Source organism: Arvicanthis niloticus, chromosome 3, assembly GCF_011762505.2.
Source record: "Arvicanthis niloticus isolate mArvNil1 chromosome 3, mArvNil1.pat.X, whole genome shotgun sequence".
Taxonomy (NCBI): Eukaryota; Metazoa; Chordata; class Mammalia; order Rodentia; family Muridae; genus Arvicanthis; species Arvicanthis niloticus.
The window spans coordinates 124,613,882-124,638,741 of record NC_047660.1 but is presented as its reverse complement, the minus strand read 5'-3'; the positions used below and the strand labels follow the sequence as shown (position 1 = coordinate 124,638,741).

Below are 24,860 nucleotides of genomic sequence, written 5' to 3'. Positions count from 1 at the left end.
GATTTTTAAGAAGCTAGGAGAAGGTGGTTGTTGTACATCCTCCAGACATACTAAGAACACACCAGGGCCAAATGAGCTGGGTACTTATCCTTCCCAAGTAGACAGTGAAGAACACTTGCTCAATACAGTTACTGAAGAAAACCACTAAACAGCTAAAATATAACACTGGTGTTTCACCAGGATGTGGTCACTCATAGGTAGGGCATTATCACTTCTCAGAAAGAACTAGGGATCTAAGTGAGTGACCAAGATGACACAATCCTCTCCCACTACAGCTGAACGGAAGATAAACTTGGCAACAAGAACATAAAAAGTCACATCAGGAACTAACGTGAAACAGCTGGCTTCTCTTCTGTACACTTGGCCTCCTTCCACAGCTGGAAAATATTCATTCTTTGGGATCAGAGCTGCTGGATTTAATTGCTTTGTGTGCAGACTAGTCTAGCTTCTCGTCAGAAACCCAGTGTATTTGTGTCCAAGTTTATTATGAAGGCTTAAAATGAGCAATAAAACATGAAATTGAAAAAACACTGAGGAAGTATTATAATACTCAATATTTTTGCCATATGCTGGGAGAGAAAGCATCCCAAAATAGAGCTATAAAAATCCTGTTAGATGCTATTGTCAATTTAACATCTAATTAAGAGCACTCTTAAGGAAGATGGAAGCTGGTCGGGAGCCAGCAAAGTAGTGTGTGTACTAGTCAGGGTGGGTGGGGTGCTAAGGAAGTTGTAGAGATTGAGGCATGGAAGGAGCAGTCATTTTGAGCTGTTTCATTCTAACTAAAAAAGGACAGTTGGAGCACATGTTTTGTAGCAAGGGGCTGCACTGGCCCTATGCCTTATCTTTTGATCTGGTTTGGTTTGGTTTTCTGAAGTAGGGCTGTATTCATTACCTTTCTCATTGCTGTGGCCAAGTAGCGCAAGAAGCTCTTTAAGGTTCGCAGTTAAGAAGGGATGCACTCTGTCTTATTGGGAACGGCACAGTGGCAAGACCTCAAAGCAGCTGGTCATGTTACGTGTGCAGTCAGGAAGCAGGGAGCTTACATAAGTAGGTTAGGCTGTAAAGCCTCAAGACCCACCCCTGATGACCTACTTCCTCCCACAAAGCTCCACCTCCAGGAAGTTTCACAACCTCCCAAAATGGTACCACCGTTCAGGGGAGAACCAAGTGTTCAGACCTGTGATCCTGTGAAGACCTTTCATGTTCAAACCACAGCAGGGGCTGGGTCCAGCCCAGGCAAAACCTGGAGGTGAGACCTGAGTCTCAGCTCCTGCATACTTCCCTTTTCTCTGCCACCTTCAGTTCATTTCTTCTCCCTCCATATATTTTCTTTCCTCACAGCTGGGGTCCCTCCTGTGGCTCCCTTCAGGTCAGAGCTCCATCCTCACTACGATATCCCACTTAAGCAGTTACCATGGTGTCTCCAGATCCCTTTTCTTCTTTTTATTCATTGATGCTCCCTGGTCTCTCATGGTTCGTGACCTCATCCTCATTGTGAAGATGTGTTCCACACTCAAAGTGACATACTTGACTATAACAAATGTTCTCTAGAGATTCTGTCCCTTAATCAAAAGATGACTTCAAGCGTGAGAATCCCAAGTTGAAGAACTAGCTATTTTAAGATCCCCTTTACCTGCTGCTGAGGCCTTGCTGGTAGCTAGGAGAAGCCTTTCTTCACACTTTATCACAATGGTCAGCAGGGCAGCCACACATCATCCAGATATCATCTCTTTGACATTTTAAATGCTACGTTCTTCTCTGGGAGGTGAGCTTGAGGAGGCCTCCTAACAGGAAGTAACTGAAAAGGTTTGTGTCTCTGAACCAGCTGGTGACAGTTGATCCTTTATTCCCAGTGTTGATCCTGGATGTCCACATTGTGTAAAATTATCACAATGTACATCCTCTGAGCCACTTGAGGCTGAAGCCAAGTAGAACCATTTTCCTGCTTCAGGAGGTTTACTGTGCAGCACAGTTCTCCTCTTTTGGTTGGTGACCTCCCTGTCACCATGTGCACACACTCATCCTTTCTTGACACCTTTGCACTGTTCTTGTGCAATACCTGGAAGTGCACACAATGCTGAGATTATGGTTTTTCTGTGCTCATTGGGTCTCTCCTTGTTCTCTTTGTAAATAATTTAGTATCTATTGAGAAACAGTATCTATGAATTAATATTTGCTTTTATACCAAACTCTTGTGTATGGAAACTATAGTTTAGGGCTTCTTGGCCATCCCTTACAAAGGCATTACCCCAAACTTACTTCTGTGGTCCCAGAAATCTATTTCATTTGGTTGGTTGGTTGGTTGGTTGGTTGGTTAGCTGGATGGATGGATGGATGGATGGATGGATGGATGGATGGATGGATGGATGGTTGGTTTGAGGTAGTATTTTAATTACAACTTAATTTTAAGGAACTTAAAAGTTATCACACACTGAAATAACCGACCCAAAGTCTGTACATCTCAGACCAAGTTAGAACTAGAAAAATACTCAGCTCTCTATCCTTTTTCATGACTCGGGTATTATCTCTTCACAGTCCCTCCTCTTCATGTAATTTGTACCCTTTAATGTTTCCCTTTCTTCTGTTATACTGAATCTACATGTTATACTGTACCCACATATTATACTGAACCCACATGTTATACTGAATCCACATATTATTCTGAACCCACATGTTATACTGTACTCACATGTTATCTGAATCCACATGTTATACAAATCTTCATGTTATACTGAATCCACGTGTTATGCTGTACCCACATGTTACACACTTGTTTACATATATGCAAATGTATTATAGCTAGTGTCTGCATGTAAGGGGGAACACAGTGTTTTTATTTCTGAGATTCTGCACTCTTGATTAATATTATATATTCTAAATTTAATGCACCCAACATGGCTCCAGGAGTGAAGCTGAGTGGAGCAGCAAGGAAGTGAAGAAAGAGACAGATAAACAGACAGAAAGCTGGGATCAGGCAGACTAGACTTTGATGGAAAACCACATCTGGAAGCTCAGTATATTTATTAGAGAGTCAAACAGGGAGGTAGGGCTGTTTCATACAGATAAACAAAGAGGCAGGGTTTATTGTATACAGATGGATCAAGGAGGCAAGTTTAGGATCTAGGTAGGAGTCTCTCTGTCAGCAGTCTTTGTGCCTTAAACATCCAGGTAGAGAAAGCTATGATGGACAAATTCTGTCTACAATGTCAACATTCACACATGGACCAGAAAGAAAGCCCTTTTCCTGAGCCTTCCTTGCCATTACTCCATAGGTCTTAGCTCTGAGGTGTGTGACATGGCTGGCTAGCTCCTGCCAGCATAAACTGTCGCTCAGGACAACTCTCACTCAGGGTTTTCCTGTCTTCTGTGCAAGTCCACCCATTTTCTTGCAAATTTTGAGATTTTTTTCTCTAGGGATAAATAATATTCATGTATGTGAATTCATATATACATATATATGTATAATATATAAATATATAATATATATCATTTTCACTGTTCTTATTGCACCAAAATTTCCATCTGTATTGCTGCTTTGTTCACTATAGCAAGAAATTGGGGCCAACCTAGTTGCACATCAATAGATGAATGGATACTGAAAACTTGTTTGTTTGGTTCTCTTTTGCATCTTCTAACACCTGAAAACCACAGATTGCGAATCTTATGGAAAGGGCTGTACGTCTAAAGCCAGAGCAGACAGTGTCTCTCAGCTGGTGAATCTCTTCCCTCTAGGAGACAGTCGGTTTAGCAATATTGTTGACTGTCACAGGAGCAGGGAGGGAGTGTTACCAGCTTCTGGCAGCACAAGGTGAGACCAGGGGTGCTGCTAACCAGCCAAGGATGCTCCATACAGCTTCTCTCCGGGTTTTCCTTCCTGTCCATGCTCCTATAACAAAGGCATCTTTGGTCCAAGATGAGGATAATTCAGAGGATTCCCTAGTGGAAGAGAAAGCAGCATGTTCTGCAGTACCATTGAGGGAAAGGCAGACTGTATAATACTGTGAGAATCTAGCTTGTAGCACACCCACCCTCCACAGTGATTCGGACATACAGGAAGGGGGATTTCCCATCACTTCTGTACCACAATGCATTCTCTTTTCAATCAGTGGTGGGAAAGTATTTTTTTTTTCCATACCGCCTGAAACATAACCCTTTCAGCTACACGTTTAAAAGGTCAAATTACATTTTTGCCTCCTTGAGATCTAAAAAACAATTATATTGGAGTGTAGAAAATTGAAGGCTTTGCTTTTTTATTTGTCTGTTTTTCATTATAGAATTCAACTTGGTTCTTAGAAGAAAATGGAAAAAAATTAAGAACTGAAGGTTGTAGCTAATGACAGGCAGTCACTTTCATTAGCCATTCTGTCTCTACCAGAGTCTTTTTCTCATTTCACAATAAAACAAAATATCACAGTGGGGACCAGGATTAGGATGGAGATCTGAGGCGTGTAAAGATAAGGAAAGTGGGGAACTGTTCCATTCAGCGCCTGTTTGGGGATATTCTTTGGCTTCAGCCAGACAGCAGTATTACGTGCTGTTCCCAGGCATATGGGGCATATGTCCAGCCGTTCTAGTGCCAGTGACATACTCAGGTGAGCAAGCCCTTGTTCTGCTTAAACGAGATGGAAGAAGGAAGTCTTTTGCATTGCTTTTGGTCCCGCAGTGGTTGAACAAATAATTGCCTTCTCATAATTAAGACAATCATTAGCATCACGGATTAGCACACTTTGATAGGAGTGACACGTATTTGGTTAAAGGGAAAAAAAGACACTGGAATTAGATCTGTATCACAAGACAGATGGCAACAAGCAGATTTGGCATTTGAGCTCAGTCATATAAGCATAGGCAATGGTTAGGAATCTCACTGTAATGCCAACATGGCAGACATGTGAGCTCTACTAGTGTGCACACTGGATGTTGGCTACTGGCATAGTGTAATTGCACGGTTACGGAAACGATGCTTCTCTACGCCCCATGCCATATGAGGTACTTGTAAGGGGTTCGCTAGTACAAGAATAACCTAAAGAGGCTTCCCCACTGTTTGCCGTTGCTACATAGTGAGTGTATAACACTTTCAATTTCCCATTTAAGTATAAGAAGTGTGTCAAACGATTGCTAGATTCTGCCAGCTTTTAGTCTAAACACATAATGAAGATCAAAATCAAGAGGTCAGGATGCATGGCTTTCATTTCTTCTGTTTTTTTTTTTTTTGTTTTGTTTTGTTTTGTTTTTTAAATAAAATCGTAAGTTTCCATTGGATTTTTATTTTTAAAATGTAATAAGGTTTTTCTGTCTCCTTCTCTCGAAGTGAATATGATCCTCTCTCTGACTGATCAAGACCTGTGCAAACCAGACCTTCTCACAAATCCCTTTCTTTTTCATCAAATGGTTTTTTTTTCTAAGTGCCCACCTGTTTCTGCCTTGTAGAAGACACCGAACAAAGGAAATTAAATAAATTTGTTTCTTCCCACACACAATAGTTCATATTATTTGGAAAACCAAAGGACCACAGTGTGGGGCTGAGCACATACTTGCAAAGGACACATGGAGACAATAATAAAAGCGGCTAATAAATGTATTTATGCCTCGAGAGAGCCATATGGGTGGACTTTGTAGCCATCTAGCTGACAGATTGCCCAAAATGACTCTTTTCCCTCACTCTGCACCAGTGCAACAAACAGAAGTAAGCTCCAGGATCCATTCTGAAGCTGTGAAAAGGGCAAATACCACATAACACAGGAAAACTCAAGGTTCCTGTGACTTTGCCACTATGGTGATCCCTGCGGTCCAGTCCATTTCCAGGTCTTGCCTTATCCGTGGATATATGTCCCTCTAAATAGATGCAGCTTGCTCCCTGGAGGTGAGAGCTGCTCCTCCCCTGTTTTCTCTCCTCCCTAAAGTTTGTCTCCACATTAGATGTTTCCCCAAGGCCTCTACAGGGACTGAATGAGTCAGTTGACATGAAGGAAGAACAAGATGATAAATACAAAAAGTACCAAACTGGCCTTTTCAATTTAGAGAAACCAGCATAAACAGCACCTCACCTTAATGGCCTTCCTGGGCCGCGGGTGCAGATTACCGCCATACATTATGTCAGCCACCCGCTTGGCCCTGATATATGCTGCACTTTAGCTGCAGGCTTCTTTGCAGAGGAACTTCTGATTTTGTTTCAAAATCTGAGAAGATGTCTGAATCTTTTCAGCAAATGAAGGCTGCCAATCAACCAGCTAGTCACATGCTTCTGAACAGAAGTGGTTGCCTTTCCATCTTAGAATGGAAATAGAAGGCAAAATTAAGCAAGTGTTCTGTCTACATATCCCCATAGGGTATGATATCTTTAAGAAGTTATACTGTAGTGCATTTTCACTAAGTGAATTAAGATCAGTTTCTTAGACATCTTCATAGCTAACAAATGCATTAGATTTAAAGAGAGCTAGTCCACGTTACAATTTGAGAATGAGTCTTAGAGGTTTTGGGTTGTTTGTTTGTTTGTTTGTTTGTTTTTAACCTATGAGACTAGTAGGGAGTAGGATTCTGGAGTTATTTTGGACAATTAGTCAGGCACACAACAGCAGATCATACAACAAACTGATGATGAAGTCAGTGAAATAGAATTCCTTACGTATGTGCAGCATTAATGTTTCAGTGGCTGTAAACTCTTGATTCTTACTAGGCCATATTCTAATAAAAGTCACATTTTCCGAGGGTTATTAACCACTTAATTAGGAAGCATGTGGTGTGCAGTTAGACAGAATGGGGTTTGAATTTCATTTTATGTATTCTAGCTCAAATGCAATGGAACAAGACACAGTTACCCCTTTCCATGGGCTGTAGGAATATTCCTATCTAAGTCAGTAAGCTTGTCACATCATTCTAAAAAACTACTAGCGTGCTCCACAGTGGATGCTCACACAAGTTTCTCTCTTTCAAGTATAGCATTTAGGAACATTCTTTTCCTCTACCCTGAGACACTTGGAGGACATTATTCTTGAGCCCTTTCTAATTAAAAAGTTTTTCTCATACAATATATGATAATCACATTCGTTCCCCTCCTCCAACTCTCCAAGACCCTTGCCTCCTCCCTACCCACCTCAGTTCATACGCTGCTTTCCCCCTCTTGCTCTCCCACTCAGTCTTCTTCTCGAAATAAGAAAGAAAATCAAAATAAACAAACAAAAAAAAAAAACCCACTAAGACAAAAAGAAACAAAATAAAAAAAAAACGTGAAGTCAAATCCACTTTGTACTGGCCAGTCCCCCCTGGGCATGGGGCTGCCCCAGAGTGTGGCTGATATGCCCGTTGAAGAGACTGGCTCTCCCTCTCCCAGTGCATACCAGTTGCACATAGCTCCTTGGTTAGGAGCAGGACTCGGTCCACTTCCCCTTCTCAGTGCCAGGATTTTGTCTGGTTTGGTCTTTGTGTGTTGTCACTGTCTCTCTGAGAGAGAGAGAGAGAGAGAGAGAGAGAGAGAGAGAGAGAGAGAGAGAGAGAGAGAGAGAGAGAGAGAAAGTGTGTGTGTGTGTGCGTGTCCTGTTGTATCTGGAAGATGCTGCCCCTTGGTTACAGAGGGCTGGCTCTGTGAGCACTTAGAATGAGCTGGATCTCAGGTCTGAGATGTGTGAGTCTCACCATAGCTTCACCATTCCTTGGGTGAAGACAGACGTGAAGTAAAGGGATCCCAATCAGAATGGCTACAGCAGCCACCAAGACAGGTCACCCCACCTTCCATCTCTCTCTCTCTCTCTCTCTCTCTCTCTCTCTCTCTCTCTCTCTCTCTCCCTTCCCCACCTTCTCTCTCTCTCTCTCTCTCTCTCTCTCTCTCTCTCTCTCTCTCTTCCCTCATCTGTTCATCTCATGGGTAGAAGACTGTGCCCTCAGTGGCACTTTTCAAGTTTGTTTGTGAATAAGGGGCATCCGAACCACTACCCAGAAATTCTGCTCCCATGAGTGTAGAATTGACCCCCATAATCTGCGTTCCATGCATTACGCTGAGAGAGCTAGCCTGAACACCACAGCTGGAGAAGCACTGCTGCAAATACTGAAGGATAAGGGTGCTTTTCTTCCCCAAAAAGCCTTGTCCAGTGGGTGCAAACAGAACCGAGCAACACAACGAAAGCAGTGTGGCAGGTAGTACAGTGGAGCATCCGGTGCAGGGACCAACTGTGAGCAGTGAGCCCTGGATGCAGGGACCGGGTGTGAGCAGTGAGCCCTGGATGCAGGGACCGGGTGTGAGCAGGTGAGCCCTGAATGCAGGGACTGGATGTGAGCAGTGAGCCCTAGGTTCAGGGGCCAGGCGTGAGCTAGGAAAGGGTTCATCAAGGAGGAGACGCTTGAATCTTTAAGGAAGAATAGAAATTTGCCACATAAAGAAGGGAACTGAAGCATGCAAGATAACAATGTCTGAGAGGACAAAATCCCCCCAAACTTGACCCCACCAGTCGATAGAGTGGGACACATACCTCTCAAATCAGAAAATCCACTTATAAACTAGACACAGAAACTACCATTCATCTGTAGTAAAGGCAGCAGGAAAGTCTCCGTTTTAGACTTTAGTGCTTCTGTTAACTGAAATAGTGGTGCTTGCTTGACTAGAAAATCCCAGGATGCATTTTCTCTCCCTTCCCTCTTCACCTGAGAGCAACCAAAATAAAATGGGTCTCAGCCCAAGTGATAGATTGAGTCCAGTCATTATATCTGGGGTATTTGCTTTGCCTTTTAGCTGAGTGCGCTTCCTGCAGGAAGGTCACCTGTCTTACCTCTTTGATGGTTGTGGTTAGTGGGAAACTTTCAAAGGCTCATCCTTCTCCTGAAGACCTGTGGTGTTTTGTGTGTTTAGTGAATGACATTGTCAAGTCTTTAGACGATCCTCTTGTTACCATTGTTGTATTCAAGGGGAAAAAAATCCTGTATTTCCACTTATGAGAAGAAATTAGGTGGTTGTAAAAGGCAAAACTGTACAGAGTGGAGGATGGCAGTCCAGGAATCCCAGCAATGCATCGAAAATATAAATAAATCCAGCCACCTAATCTTAAGTCTGCTACAGTGGAAGTGGGCAGGAGAGGCATTGCTCTACTGGGTAGACTACTGGGGACAGAATGGTGTGGGAAGTGAAGGAAGAGTGATGGTGACACTGTAACCAACACAGGGTACAGGGGAGGGGACCGAATGGAAAGATCCTTAAAGTGAAGAAAGGAACTTGGGGATTGACAGCCTGTGAGATCAGGGTGGGGTGGGGTGTCATTTGCAGCTAGAGCTGCTGACCCTCCTAGCCTAGGAATACAGAACCACACATGTGCTGCAATGCTGTAGGCAATGCTGCTGGAGAAGCAGGGTTCCTCACGCCAGGCTGTGGGTGGTTGGCTGGGAACACTCTGGGTTCCTCCAGGCTCCAGGAAGCTAGGCATGGCTGTGGTGGCTCCACGGTTCCTCATGGCGTGGCCCCAACGACACAAGAAAGTCCATGGGTTTTTACAGGCTTTAATGTCATGGTAGATGGTGGATGGATCTGGATGCACCCCCCCCCAAACACAGGGCAGACCTGAGTTAAATAGGGAGGAAGGGGGGGGCTGGGGAAGAATGCTTAATTGACTCCACCCTCTAGCCTTTAGGTACCTCATTAGTATGTAAATCTCTCTAGGGCCTGAGGCCTGTTCCCTGATGGACATAAACTTCTCTGTGGGAGGGGTTAGAGGGCTGAAGCTAAATGAAAAGAACCAGGGCCTGGGAGCAGAGCTGAACTCCTACTCTTGTTCCAAGCTCTTGCTCAACCAAGCACTCAGCTGCTTCTCACAGTCCACTGCCCCACACACTTGTGGTCATCAAGCCAAGGAAGAGACTCAGCTGACAGCAGCAGTTGTTGAGAAGTAGCTGAGCTAAGCCCTTGACTAGTTATGCCCTGATCTCAAGAAGGGCTGGAATATTTGAGTTGGGTCAGAAATGGGACTCATGGATCATGTTCATGGGCCTCACATATAGGAGGGTCTCCTGCTCTTCCCTATTGAGTACAAACCCCTCATCCAGAGGACAAAGATCTCTAAGCTGTTGGGCAGCACAGACACACACCCCTCCCATCAGCACTTGGGCTTGTGAATAACAGAGAACTCCCCAGCTCCAGGCCCATCAAGGGGCCACAGGGCTCTGCTGGACAAACCAGGGAACCCCACAGCTCTTTGACTCCACAGTAATAAGGAGCAGAGCCCAGAGTAGGGTGGGAGTATTCTTAAATTACTTTTCTTCTTTAATTAAAAAAGATGGGAAGGGAGGAAAGAAAAGTCTTATGCCGGGAAGTTTTGCTTTAGGGCTTATCACTCATTTGCAGCCTGTGGCACAGGCTGGCAGGGTTGCCTAGCCTTTCTTATCATCCTTTCTCCCCAGCACCTCACCTTTCTGCACAAGAGGCCAGGATACAGGTTCCTTATACAGCCTGCGTTCCCTCCCTCCATCTCCTTTGGTGCTCCCAGTTTGTTTGCATGGTGAGCAAGGAGTTATGGGAGCTCCCATTCAAATATACTGACCATAGATGCATCTGAACCACAGTTGTCTGGGATCAGATGGTTCCCAGCAGTTTCTCTCTTTAAAGGCTCCCTGAGGCAAAGTACCAGAGGTGGAACTGGCCTTGGTTTAACTCTTCAACATCCGGTTCTAGCCACTGCCCACACTGGCTGAGGTTCTGTTTCATAATTTGTCTTTCATTCCTCAATGTGCACCAGCAGACTCTCAACGGTGATGGTCCTGTGGGTGCCTGCCTACCATAGCATCTTCACCTTGTAAGTATAGTAGGCCTGCAAGCTCATCTAAGCTTCCAGAAGAAACTGTTTTGGTTACCCCATGCCTTGGTCTCTAGAGTTAAAGACAAGTCTTCCACAGAGCAGAAAATCACAAATATATTCCAACTGGAGAACCCTTCCAATTTCTTTTATCATCATTATTAGTTCCCTATAGAAAGAATCAAGAGAGTGGAAACGTTTTTATGAAATGACACTTTATCTTTGTGATTAACTATATAATAAACTATAAAGATTCCACCATGGTAATCTCCTCCTTACACCTTATTGCTTTGGTAATAAAAGCTTTTTTATGGCCACAGGATAAAATTTTATTAGCCAAGTAGTTTAGATAAAAGGAGAAGATGTGTTTTGGAAGGGTTGAAAGGGTACATCTGAAACATGTGAGTTTAGCATGAGTTTTATATTCAGCTCCGCTGATGGAAAACATGCTGGATGCATCTTAAGTCTAAACCAATTAAACAGTTATGTTTCTGTCAAGTACTGAGGATCAGTACTGGAAAACAGGGCCACTCAGTCCTTAGACTCTTGGATTAATGGGAAAGCACACATTTCAACAGAACACAATCACGAACCTACTCTTTTGATTCAGAGTCAGAAGCCTCAGTGTTTAGTAGATATCATTACAATTTTATTCATCAGCTTATGTCTTAAATGATGAGAGCCAATCCATGTGCAAACATGTATATATTTTCACAAAGACATGATTCATACATGAACACTCCAGTATGCCTGTCATATGCCACAGAAAGATGGGTATCTTATATTCCTTTATAGTTCGGCCACTACTGAACAGCCTGTAACAGAATAAAAACATAAAGGTGAAGTTTTTAATACCTCAATTAGAGGTTTTGGAGACATTAACAGTTAAGCAAAGATTTGAAGAAAGCTTGCTAGATTAAGAGAAGAGTTTGGGGAGGAAGGGGTGACATTTTCTTTGAGCCAAAGGGCATGTACCAAGGCTCTGTGGTGAAGACAAGTAGGCTTTGTGCCCCCTGCGGTATTGGGAAGCTTTAGTGAGATTCCCAGATGGCACTGGCCCATCAGCTGACAGGCCTGGCCCTGTCAATCAACCTTCCGTACTAGTTAAGACTAGATCTCACCTTGAGGCAACAGCAAGCTGATGTCTACCTACAGAGGAGAACCTCAAAGACAGTTGTCACCTCTGCTTCCCCAGTAGGACTCTGGTATGTGCACTGATGCCAACCCACTCAGAGGACCCCACTCACCCCTCTCCATCTCCATACCAGATTTCTTCCAGGATGCCCTGCACCCATGTCCAGCCTGCTGCTGTTTTCATCCAGCATCACTTCTGTGTGTGTCTGTCCTTGTCCTTCTGAGGAGACTGAGTCATACAAATAGCCCTGATCCAATCACTCTCAAAGCTGCCTGGGACACCCCGGCTTTGAGAGCACTTTAAAGGCTTTAGACATAGCCATTCCTTCTTGACCTGCTCTTAGTCTGGGGCTCAGTATGATGTGATGCTGGCTCCTTACTGTCTGACAGCCTACCGAGGGACAGACTGGCCTGCACTAATTTGTCTGCCACATCCATTTCCCTTCCACAAGCCTAATGCCTTGGAATCAAAACCCAGGCACCACAGGTCCACTGTGATAAGATTCTCAGGGGACAATGAAGTGGGCCCTCCTTATACTGAGTCCTGAGTTTTGGTGTATTTCTGTCTATCAGGTCAAAACAAAAACCCTAGGTGTAAGTTTTGAACACAGTTGTACAGCAATGGCTGTGCTAAGTTTCTGAGACACTTGAGGACATTTTCTTGTTAAAATACCCACGGGAACAGAAGTATGGTTTGATGCCAACTTCACAGGCTCTTTCGAGTCCCCAAGTATGTGCATTAAGCAGATTAAGAGTTTATTCTGTAAACCTTCATCCCTCCTGTTGCTAACCAGACGGTCTCAACTGAGTGACTATCAGGCTTTGTTTAATATGTGTTCCACCTGGGTTATGTATTATACCACAGATGGCCATCTTATAAACCCTCTGAGCATGGTATTATGTTAACAAATTCTACCAACAAAAACTTAGCATGACTGTGTAGCTGGTGAAGAACTTAGCAAAGACCTCTTTCTCAGAGTTCTCCCTACCCAATACGTGCAGCCTACAAGCCTCCCAACTTCCAGGATCTGTTCTTTGCGTAAGAACTGGGGCGGTGAGGCTGGCAACTAAGAGAGCCTTCTGGGCTTCCTGTAGTCTGCCCTTTTTTCAATAATTGTCTGAGGCCAGCCGCCTCACATAGATGAATGAATGGGTTTCCCGCATGTGTTCTGTGTATGTCTCTTGAGAAGTCTGCTAGATCTTCGTTCTTCTGATCATCACAATTTTCTTCTCTCTGTCTTACCCTCTTGGCCAGACTTGGAGGACTCTTACATCTCTGCAAAAATAGAACGTAGACTTCATAATGACAGAAGAAATCCCCCCACTTCCTCTCCCCAACTCCTTTCTTTTCTTTATTTCCATAGCTGTTCCAAAACCCTTAACTGCCACATGGCAAGTACTTAGAAAATATTGGCCAGATGAATTAATGTTTGGGGGCCCTTCCCCTCCTCTCTCATATCTTTATATAACATCCCAAGCCCTAGGCAACTCTGTGTCACTCTTTGTGAAGAGCCTTTCCATGTTCTGTGGAAATCTAAAGCCTGTATTAAGATGCATACGTTTTAAGGGTGCAAGTGGATTCTATGTTCTCCCACTTGCTGTTCCTGCAGACTTCTTCTCTACATCTTTTCATCACTACATCAATCAAGAGGTGAAGCCCAGACACTTCTGTCCATGTAGGTGCACCCATCCACACCACACATAGGAAGGTATAGGCATCCCGTTAGCTGTGTGCAAGATCACAGCAACACCTCAAGATGGCACAGGAAATGACCTGGCTCTTGGGAGTTCTTTTCACTATCCCACTCCTGAGGTTGCTCCTGGGTCTCAGCCTTCTTGCTGAATCTTCTCTCTTCTCTCATCCCTTTCTGTAAGGGATAAAGTTTCAAAACATATTCCCAAGCCAGTCGTTTAATTATCTGTAGTTTGAGCTCTTGACTCCAGTTTCGCCTCATCTCTCCAACAGCTTACCCATTAGCCTTTGTCTCCTACACTAACATGGAAGTGCTGCCCTCTTTAAGAAAGTTGTAAAAGTATAAAATAAAAAACAGGCACCACAAACAAAAACCACACTTGTCTCTATCAGGGTGACATCTGTAGTCTTGACAAGAGAAGCTACATCTGCTTAGAATTGGGGTCTGTTGATGCTGCCTGACACCTCATAAGGTTGCACAGTATATGCTGATTTGTACAGAGATGAACCTTAAGAAGAAATATGGGACCTTGCGGTAACAAAGACTTGCAGAGAAAGGAAGAGTCTTCTGGGACGGGGATGGAGTAAAGACTCTTTTTTCACTATTTAACCTTCCAGTGTTCTACACTTTCCATATTTAAGACAGACTGTCATCATGCCTATGTACCATAAATAAAGAACATGCAGACAGCTGGTTCACAAAAGTACTCAAACCCAGTGACCTTTAACCATGTGAGTCATGAGGACTCCTGATGCTGTCTGTAGTGGAGGGATTAGGCTCAGAGCCCAGTCTTGGAAAATGTGCCTGTCACTGAACACAACCCTTTCCACTGGGATTTTCTGGTTACAAAGGGCTGAACTCCACAGCAGACATTCATCACTTGCCAAGTCTTAAGTCGTGCCATCTTGTTCAGAGTCCTAAATGGTTAGAAATACATTCACAAACTACTTCTTACCTTGACCAATTTTGCAGAATAACCAAGAAGGAAATGTTCAACACTGTAAAATTTGAAAGTACAGGTAGTTGGAAATCTAAATCTGCAATATATTGAAATGCATACCACATAAATTCATAATTAAAAGTATATAAACAAGAATAAAAATTCATTGGCACCTTTGTAGGATGCTAAAGACCTAACTGGCTTGAAAACAGACTTAAGAAAATCAAATATTTTATCTACCTTACCTATCCAAACTATACTTAATGATAACCAAACAATTGGTAATCTCAATCTCCCTTTGTCTCTGTGTGTGAGTGTCTCTTTCTCTGTCTCTTTGTCTCTCTCTCTCTCTCTCTCTCTCTCTCTCTGTCTCTCTCACACAGACAGACAGACAGACAGACAGACAGACAGACAGACAGAGGGCAGAGGAGACAGAGACAGACACCATGGGAATTAAACCCAGAGCTGTGATCGTGCTAGCCAAGTGCCCTAACACTAAGCTAAGTCCAAGCCTATGAAGTTTTTCTTTTAATAAAGAGCTCAGCAAATAAATGAGAGACTCGTACAAGTCAAATATTTCCTACAAACGTTGATCTAGAAAATGACATTGATGGTCACTAATAACAAAATGAAGAATGTCTTGTATTCGATATGTCTTTTTTTGGGTGATGAAGCACAGATTTGAGATGTATTCTGGAGGAATATTTTAAGTGCGTCCTGTGTCTGAAAAAGTCAATACTGAATCGTAACAAATTTTCATGCAATAATTTACTAGGAAGGATAAAGAGTAGGTTTAATAAAACCAGAGAGATGTAATTAGTAAAATTCAGGCTTTGAGTAACTCTTGAGGCCAATTTGGTTCCTTCAGATAAATGGCAAAAGAAATGAGAAAGCAGGTAAGAGGGAAATAGTAGATTAAAGACATTTAAGAGACTCATTCAGTTACAGAGAATGTCTGTTTCAGATCTTGGAAAGATTTAACGGTCGGTTGTGGAAACCTGAATATATAGAAACCTGAGTAGATATCTGGAACATTATGAAACTATTAGTAATGTTTTAGGTGATGAAATAATATGGTTAGGATTTTAGAAACTTCAAATGTATATATGTATGTATGCAGATGAATAGGCGATGATAGATGAAAGATAGAAAATAGTAAGATGGATGGATGATAAATTAGACAGACAGACAGATAGATGTTAATGATGACAGATAGTAAGATAAATAAATAATAGTAAGATAGATGATAGATAGATAGATAGATAAGAGATGAAAGATACATAGATACATGGGTGGATGGATAGATGGATGGATGGATGGATGGATAATAGTTTGTTACCAACTGAAAGTTAAAAGTACAGCTCATGTCTGATTTTATAGACACATCTGAAAAAGGGATATAGAAGGTATCTGTGCTACATTGTTACTTTTGGAGAGTAAAACTGGGAGATTGGGGGCTGGAATGAGAGAAATAAACTTGAATAATTGTTTTAATTAATGAACTATATTGGAAGAAGTTCACCATAATCTTGCCGTGCTGAAGGGATGAGAACATACACTTGTATTGCAGAGCTGGCAAGGACAGCACCCTGGAGCAGGCTTGCCCATAGTCCTAGGACCAATTGCATCGGAACTGGGCCCACCTCCCACCCCACAGCTAGAGTCTCAGAAACAAGAACACAGACATTTGGGGACGGTCCATGATGACTTAAGTGCCAGTTTATCAAATGCTTATCATCATTTTAGATGTTTGGAATGTGTAAAGGGAAGAAAAACACTGTGATTTAAATGCAATGCCATACAGTTCATGAAGTCGGAAAGGCCTTTTCCTTTTAGATGTGTTGACAGTGAGTTAATTAGCAGATGTCACCATGTTATCCTTGGGAACATTCCTTTCATGTTGCTTCAGTTTTAGAGAAAGGGTGCTCTCCTGGCATTGTTGCACAAAAATATTTGGGGTTAATGAAAATGTGTGTGTGTGTGTGTGTGTGTGTGTGTGTGTGTGTGTGTGTGTATTTCCATCACTTGTTGAAAGTCTAATTTTAAGTTCTTGCTCGTTTTGTTTCTGTTCTCTCCTAGCATCATTGACAAAGAAGTCTCACTGATGGCAGAGATGGATAAAGTTAAAGAAGAAGCCAGTGAGTAACCATGTGACTGTGTAGCCACGTGACTGTGTGATGACGGGGTCTCCTAACAAACCAAAATCAATCCGAGACTCAGGGTGACAGCAATTTGGGGCAGAACCCTAAAATTCACACTGAAATACTGGCGGGTGGGCTCTGTACCCCATGCAGGTCACTCATCTCTGTGTTTCTGTTACATCATCTGGCCAGTGACAGAGCTACAGCATAGTCCTCACACCAAGAATGCTCACTGAGGAAGAGGGGTCTGCTGAGTTCTTTAAATGCAAAGGACTTCCATGTGCTCACAGAACTTGAACTTAGTTATGTTTAAAAGGACAGTGAGTTTAGAAGTAAAACTATGTATGTGTGTGTAGTGTGTTTTGGGTGGGTGCATGAACTGTTCATGTGGCTTCATGTAGGTGCATGTGCGTCCCTGTGTGCTCATGTGTATAAAGGCCAGATGCCAACCTCAGATGTCTTCTATTGTACTTGATCTTAGTTTTTGAAAAACAGGGCCTCATGACCCTGGAGTTCATCACTTTGGCTAGACAGCCAATAAGCTCCATAGAAATCCACCTGCTTCTGTTCCCCAGTGCTGGGATTACAGGCATGTGTCAGTGTGCCTGCCTTGTTCATGTATGGCTAGAAACTGAGCTTGGTTAGCTGATCTGTTGGTCTTCCCTTGGGACTCTCAGAGTCGGAACCACAAACAAAGAACATACACAGGCTGGACCTAGGCCTCCCCAAACATATGGAGCCGATGTGATGTGCAGCTTGGTCTTCATGTGGGGCCCAAACAACTGGAGCGGAGGCTATCCCAAAAGCTGTTGCCTGTCTGTGGGATATGTTCTTCTAGCTGGGCTGCCTTGTCTGGCCTCAGTGGGAGAGGATGGGCCTAGCCTTACAGAGACTTGAAATACTAGGGGCAGGGGTACCCAAGGGTCCCCACTTGCTCAGAGGAGAAAGGGATGGGAGATAGGGAAATGAATGTGGGATGGGGGTAACCGAGAGGGGACAGTGAGAGGGATGTAAAGTGAATAAGTTTTTAAAAAATTATTAAATTTCAAAAAGGATTGTAAAGTGAGCACTTCACTGACTGAGTCTACTCTTCGGTCCTGGTATTAATTTGAGGGAAGCAGATATTAAATTTAAAGGTAGTCATTTTAAAGACTGTATAATTTACAATTTCACTATGACATTCATAGCTATTTTATTCATTCTCTTCTAAGCTCACATAACTCAGATTTATCGAATTGAATTCACCTTAAATTTCTCCAGTTTGACTTAGGGATGTAGTTCAATTTGAGAGTGCTTGCCTAGCATGCCTGGAGCCCTGGGTTTGAGTCCCAGCATGTCCTAAACCAGACATGGTGATGCACGACTATAATCTCAGCGGTCAGGAGGGGGAAGCAAAAAGATCAGAATAGTACATTTGAAGCCAACCTAGAGTAAATAAGACACTTTCCCAAAATGAAAAGCAAGACAGTAACAACATTTGTGCCACTTAAAAGTCAGTACTTAAAGCTGCCCCAATATTTGGTGTGTGTGTGTGTGTGTGTGTGTGTGTAAGCTGTCTCTTTTCAAGCATTTTAGGAACCTAACAATGCACTAATAAACTTTACAGGCAAAATATATCCCAAGCGTTTAAGCAACTTGTATAGGATTACTAACTTAAATATAGAGGTGTACTAAATGAAGTTTTCTTAAAATACCCCAGTTCTGTTTACAAACTCTGTCAAATATGCCAACACCTGCTAACTTCAGACGGTAAGAGAAAATCAATTTACGTTTTAACTTGGATTTATAGATTGTCTGATAAATCAAGTTCATTATTTGAATGATGAACACAGCTGGGTGTGGCAGCACACACCTTTAATCCCAGCAGTTGGGAGGCAGAGGTTGAGGTGAGTTTGAGAAAGCCAGCCTGGTCTACATAGCAAAAAACCCTGTCTCCATTAAAAGCAAAATTAAATAAATAAATAAATAACACATTCATAGTATCATGATCACTGCAAAGTTTCCTACATTTAACACAAAATGTTAATTTGTTTGTTTATGTTCATGTCGAAATCTCCCCACCGTGATAAGTGACTAAGTAAGCAGAGCAAATGGTAACCTTCATGTGGTGGTGATGCATGCGCGATGCCGTCCGCAGACAATACAGTCCTTTATAATACCACTCGTGTGCGATGCAGTCTGTGCACAATACCACTCATGTACGATGCAGTCCACGTGTGATAACGATGGTGTATGATGCAATCTGTGTATGATACAGTTCATGTACAATGTAGTCTGTGCACGATATAGTCCCTGTATGATGCAGTCCGTGTACAATGCCATCTGTGCACGATGTTGTCTGTGTACCATGGTACTCGGTGTAAGACAAGAATCTGTACAATGTCAGTGTGTGCACAGTGGCACTCTATGCACAGTGGTAATGCATACACATGGTAATCTGTCTGAGATGGCAACCTGCACTGTGGTAGTCTGTATACCATGGCAGTCTGGGTAAGATGGCAGTCTGTGCATGAAGGCAGTCTTCCACAGGATAAGTTTCACTGGAGCTTCCAGCAGAGACAAGAACCCTCAGATGGGACACAGTGCATGGCTGACCCTCTCTTAACTTTTGAATTCAGTCCTGCATATTCTAAGCTCTTGATCCTCACCCAGATTTTATCTTATGAACTAGTTAAATGGTCTGAACCCAACAACCTTTCAACTAAATCCTTTCTCGTGTGACTACCAGTGCATGTATTTGTACAAGAATGAAAGATTAAGCCAAAGTCTTCTTTTTCTCCTGTGTACTTTGGCCATAATTCAATTTTCATTTTCAAAAAAATAGCTATCAACATTTTTAATTAAAAATTTTCAGGTGTGAGGGGAATGGGGGCAAAAGGGAAAGGTACCTGTCACGGTGGCTGTGGACCATAGTTTGATCCCTAAAAACCCCACACAGAAGGAGAAAACCTAGCTCACTGGCCAGCCAGCCCCGCTGAATCCCTGAGCTCCAGGTCCAGTGAGGGACTCTGCCTCAAAAATATAAGGTGGAGAGAAATAGATGAAGACACTGGACACTGGCCTCCATACACAGTCACATACACACACACACACAGGGAAAAGGTTTTTAAATAATTTAAGCAACATTTTGCATCCAAATATAACTAGTTTTGTTAGGTGAAACTAATGTGATTGGGGGTCACATTGGAATCCTTAGGTAGCTCTGACTGAGAAATTAATTTGAAATTAATTTGATCTTATAAGTTCCATGATTTTTGTCAGTAAAAATAAATTATGCACGTACTTAGATTTCTTGTGTCTTAGGTGTAACTTTGTCCATCTTCTAATGGTAAAATTGCCAACAACCAACACTGTAAACGAATTATATATTCTGTATATCCCATATAAAAGACACAAACGCCTGGTAGGTTTTTTTTTTATAAGCTGTAAGCCTAGATTGAGCTATTTTCACCTATATCTTAATTATATGCCTCTTGTTACTGGCTGTGTGAGTCTCTCCTGGGATGTTTTTGCCCCATCAGTATCCTCGGGGTGCACTCCTCTCAGCCACCTGCTCCCAGGCCATCCCATCTAATGGAGACCTCCTGCTCTCCCCATCTTCTTCCTCCTTCTCCCTCCTGGACTCTCCTGAAACTCCTCACTCAATCCTCAAGTCCCGCCTTTCTCTCTGTGCCGCCCAATCACAGGCTCTAGCCTTCTGTTCGCCAATTAACTTTCAATTGAGGAACAAGGTTTACACAACAAAGGCTGGCATGTGTGAGTATTCACTCATCTGGATGGCAACCATATCCTGGGATTGAGAATTTAGCATTTGTATACACATAGCATCAGCCCTACCCTAACACAACACAGATGGTTCCTCAGGCAATAGCTGCACTGGTCACTACCACATCTCTTGAGGTTCACAGAAGACCTCAGGCTTCATGTCCTCCTTTCTTTTTGAGACATTAGTGGTAGGTTCCAACATTCACGGGATCTGGAGCATCTCCAGAGAAGCCTCTTTGTAAATTCCTCCATGAGTAAACATTCATTGAGTTGAGTACTTCCTCCTATGGCTGAAACTGCTAGACTGGCAAGCAGGCTTCATCTAACTTCAGTAACTGATGATGCTGGTCCTGCCTTCTGAATTGTCCATCACATGGGCAGGCCAGGGCCTGCATTGGAGGTGACAGACTCTACCCACTTACTGGTTGTGCAACCTCAAACTGTTGTTAGTTTTGAGTCTTACTGTGTAGCCCTAGCTGACTTGGAACTTGCTACATCAGGTTCCTTATCAGAACAAGAATATTATGGCTCAAATAGTTAAAGACAAAAATGAGAAAATATGAGCCAAGCACTTAGCAACATTATATGTCATCACATATGTGTGCACAAGGAAAAGCTCTTATTAGCAAATAGGTCCCTCAGTCCAGGACCTCATTTAAAAAAGGCAGAAAATGGAGCCATGAGGGTTGTGCTGAGTCTCTCAGCACACATCTTCACACATCTTCACAGACAAAAGGAACTAGCAAACTAAGTCCCAGTCAAGTGGAGAACTGCCTCAAGAATTTTTCACGTTCTGAATTCATTTATATAACATATGGAGTGATTGGTGTCAGTCAGGACCCCAAGACCAACTTCTCAGCACAATGGAGATTTATTTACCTCAGAAGGACAGAGGGCAGGAAATAAGAGACAAAACAGATAGAGAACAAGGGAGAAGTGGGAGGGAAGAGGGGAAGAGGTATTTATCACAAAGGTAGACAAAGGACTTCCTCTGGATAAAGAGACAGAACTGTCCCATAAGTGAATGACAGTTTTTAAAAGTAAAAGGGGAACCTCTGTGTTAGGATGAATTGTTTGATTTTAATTGGGCATGTTAATTAGGTGAGCCATGGGGCCTTTGATTGCTGGACTCCAATACTTTGGTAGCTGGACCTTGGTAGTCAACTTCAGGAGGAGGAAGTAGCCAAATAAGGGAATAGACTTTGGTAGCTGGCTTGAGGAATGTGATCTAATGGTTTTTAGCAAGGCACAGGGGACTGGGGAGAAAGGCAAAACCCACCAGAACCATGTTTGCCATGTTAGGCTGGCTACAGTCCCTTCAACATAAATCATATTTTCTCCATTATTACACAAATTCCTGTATGCTAATGCAAGAGTCAGAAGGCCAGTGTTGCTGAGACATGGGTTTAAGCCAATTGAAAGTCTTCATAAGTTGGCCAGAAACTACCAGTGTAGCACCGAGCATTTCTCAGGATGAGCTTTCAATCACAAAACCCATGATGTTCTCAGGAGGCGTACTTCAGTTAACACGAACAGTTAGCCAGAAGCAGAACTATAGAAGCCATAACATAAGGTTAGTACAGTTAAGAGACTTCCCCATAACTATGGACTTTGGTGGACTAGATCTTTGTCAGTTTGCCAGATGTTATTGTCTACATGCTGAGTTTTATGGCCTGAATGGTAGCTCTTTCACGGGGTCAGTTGTGCCAATGGTGGGGGCCTACTAAGGTCTGGGGCCCTATTCCATTCCCCACCAGCAATGGTCTTAGTTGATGAGTCAAAGAGTGCTCTAAGGATATGTAGTTGGCCCTAAGGACTATTAAATTTACTGAATTGATACGTACTTGGCCATATGGTTTCAAATGTAGGTCTTCTCCATTAATCCTATCAGATGAGAATTAAAGGCCTAGTCAGTACTGATAACAGAGTAGTTAGCCAGGGGACCAAGAGACCAGCAGCTGGCATCAATTATCTGATTTATGTCTTTCTCTTTTTGAGGTTTTCCCCAACCACAGCAAGATTTTTCTCTAATTGCTCCTGATCAGTTAGCATAGGAATAACAGGTTTCTCACAAAGCCATACCTGGTTTCCTTTATCTCATGAGAAGTCAGTCTAAGCATCTCCAGTGTTGTAGGATCATTTCAGTAAGGGATTCTAACTGCTGTATTAATCCAGAAACAGAAACTTTCAATAGCTCTACGTCCTGATAAACCAATCTGCTTAGTTTGGAAAGTGTCAGAAGAGGAACATTTAGTTAAGCCATTAGTACTCGCCCACCAGGTAGTCTCAGGGGCCCAGTAATTTTGCTGTTGTCCAGCTGAGTTAACCCACAAGACAGAGTAGCAGGCATCATAATAAGGGTAATTGCCTAGGTTAAAATTTTGGATATTAGACAAGTTTAGCCTCTTTGAATTCCTCTAACCTTAATTAGGGCTGTTGCCAATCACAGTGAATTTTGTCTGTCAATGGGATGATGGTGGTCTGGTTACTTTCTATCCTTATATAGTACAGCAGCCAGGTGTCTAAGCATCATCATCATCATCATCATCATCATCATCATCCTGGCTGGTTTCTGTCTGGGAATGATTAACTTTATTCCCAGGAGCCCCTCCTGAGTCTGATTTTCCAGGTTTTCCCTGTTTGACAAAGGACAGAATCTTTCTTATAAAATTTTCAGATTCTTTTTTAAATTTTATGGACATTGGATTACATTTTCCTATTGTGCATTTCTTGGGAGAGAACTTTTTTCTAAATATTCATTCATATGTTTTCAGGAAGCCTCTGTTTTACAGTCCCAGTTTTTGCAGTGGAAACTCCCTTGTTCTGACAACTAGGGATCCCAGGTGCAGAGTATACACAGGATTGTAAACTCTGTATTCCTATCTTAAAACATAAACTCCCATGTCTTTCCTTTCTTCAGTACAACCAGACACTTAGAGTGGGCAAAGGTCAAGATGAATATGGGTTGCTGGACTGTAGTAACACTAGCTAATACCTCCCCTGTGTCTGTTGTCTTCAGATCCCAGGTCCAGGCCTGAGGCCTGTGGGGGTTGAATCATGACCCTATATTCATACAAGGCATAAGACTTGGAAGGAGAAAGAGGGGCAAGGAGTAGAAGGGACAAGAGCCCCATGGTACCTTAATTCCAATGGGTCCAAATCCAGGAAACAGTCCATTTGATAGCAGTGTCTGTGGTTTCTTTCTTGACTTGGGTGTGGTGGGTCCATGCTATAATGCCAGCTACCTTCACCACCATATGGAGTAATGACAGTAACCATATAGGGTCTTTTCCAAATTGGTTTCAATCAGCCAGTTTGGCTACCTGCTTGTCCCAGACAACATCATTGGATTTAAGCACATGCAAACTGGTGGTGGACTCAGGTTGACTAGGTCTCTCAGTTTAATGAATAGCCTTTATGGAGGACTGGAGGGCCAGTAGTGACTTGAGAAAGGAGTGGTTAGAGAGTTCTGACAACTGCTGGTCTCCGAGCCAAGGAAGCAGTTGGAGAGGTCTTCCAAACATAATCTCCCTACATGGGTGCAGTGGGCCCAAAGCAAAGCAAAAGAAGGTCCTTCCACCCTTCACTAGACTTTAGAGTTCTGTTAGATTTTTTTTCTAACATACCTAACATCTCCTAGATGCCCAGAACTCTGAGATCTATATGCACAACAAAGTTTTCAATGTCTAAAACTTTAGCTATTAATTGAGAAGTTTAGGCTGTTAAAGCCAGGCAATTATCAGACCCATAGCTAGGGAGAGGGCAAATCAGGGGACCGACTCGTGGAGTAACTTTTTGAGTCACTATTCAAACAGGTTTAGTCCAGGTTGGGGGCACATCTACCCACCTGGAAAAGGTATCTATAACAACTAGCAAGTATTTGTATCCTTCCCTGGAAGGCTGATCTTGGCAAAATAAGTTTTCTCAGAGTTCACCAGGGTGTTGGTCTCTTGTGTGGACCCCTTCCTGGGTTCTATTTTGGATTTGCCTGAACACAAACCTGGTATCAGGCTAAGGCATTCCTCACTAGACTGTCCAGTCTAGGTATAGCATTCCTTGGTCTGAGCAATTCAAAAAGTTTTGTGGACCCAACATGATTAGCTTGGTGAATGTCAGTTACTAGGGTCCTGCTCCCTGTTTCTGGGAGAGGAATCTTTCCCTCTGGTGTCCTCCATCAACCTATGGGTTTGAGCTGCCCGTTTCTCCTTTAATATGGAATCTCGGGCAGCACCAGGTCAGGGCATGTAATCAGAATATCATTAGTGTCCACTGGTCTCAGGGCAGCCAGGTCAGTGGCCCAACAGTGGAGGACAGCAATTTGGAGGGGAAACCAAATAGCCTCTAAGAGGGCCAAAATGATGATGATGTTGTTGTTGTTGTTGTTGTTGCTGTTGTTGTTGTTTTGCTTTTGCTTTTG

The 24,860-nt window shown here is 42.9% G+C and overlaps 1 protein-coding gene across 10 annotated transcripts in view; it reads left to right on the top strand.

Moving 5' to 3' along the window:
* Window positions 1-24,860, top strand: part of Spats2l (spermatogenesis associated serine rich 2 like) — a 171,755-nt gene that overhangs the window by 131,421 nt on the left and 15,474 nt on the right. For all 10 annotated transcript variants that reach the window (XM_076931890.1, XM_034499102.2, XM_076931889.1 and 7 more), the window contains one exon: window positions 16,617-16,675. In XM_076931890.1, the coding sequence (XP_076788005.1) occupies window positions 16,617-16,675 (59 nt within the window). The remainder of the gene's footprint in view (window positions 1-16,616; window positions 16,676-24,860) is intronic.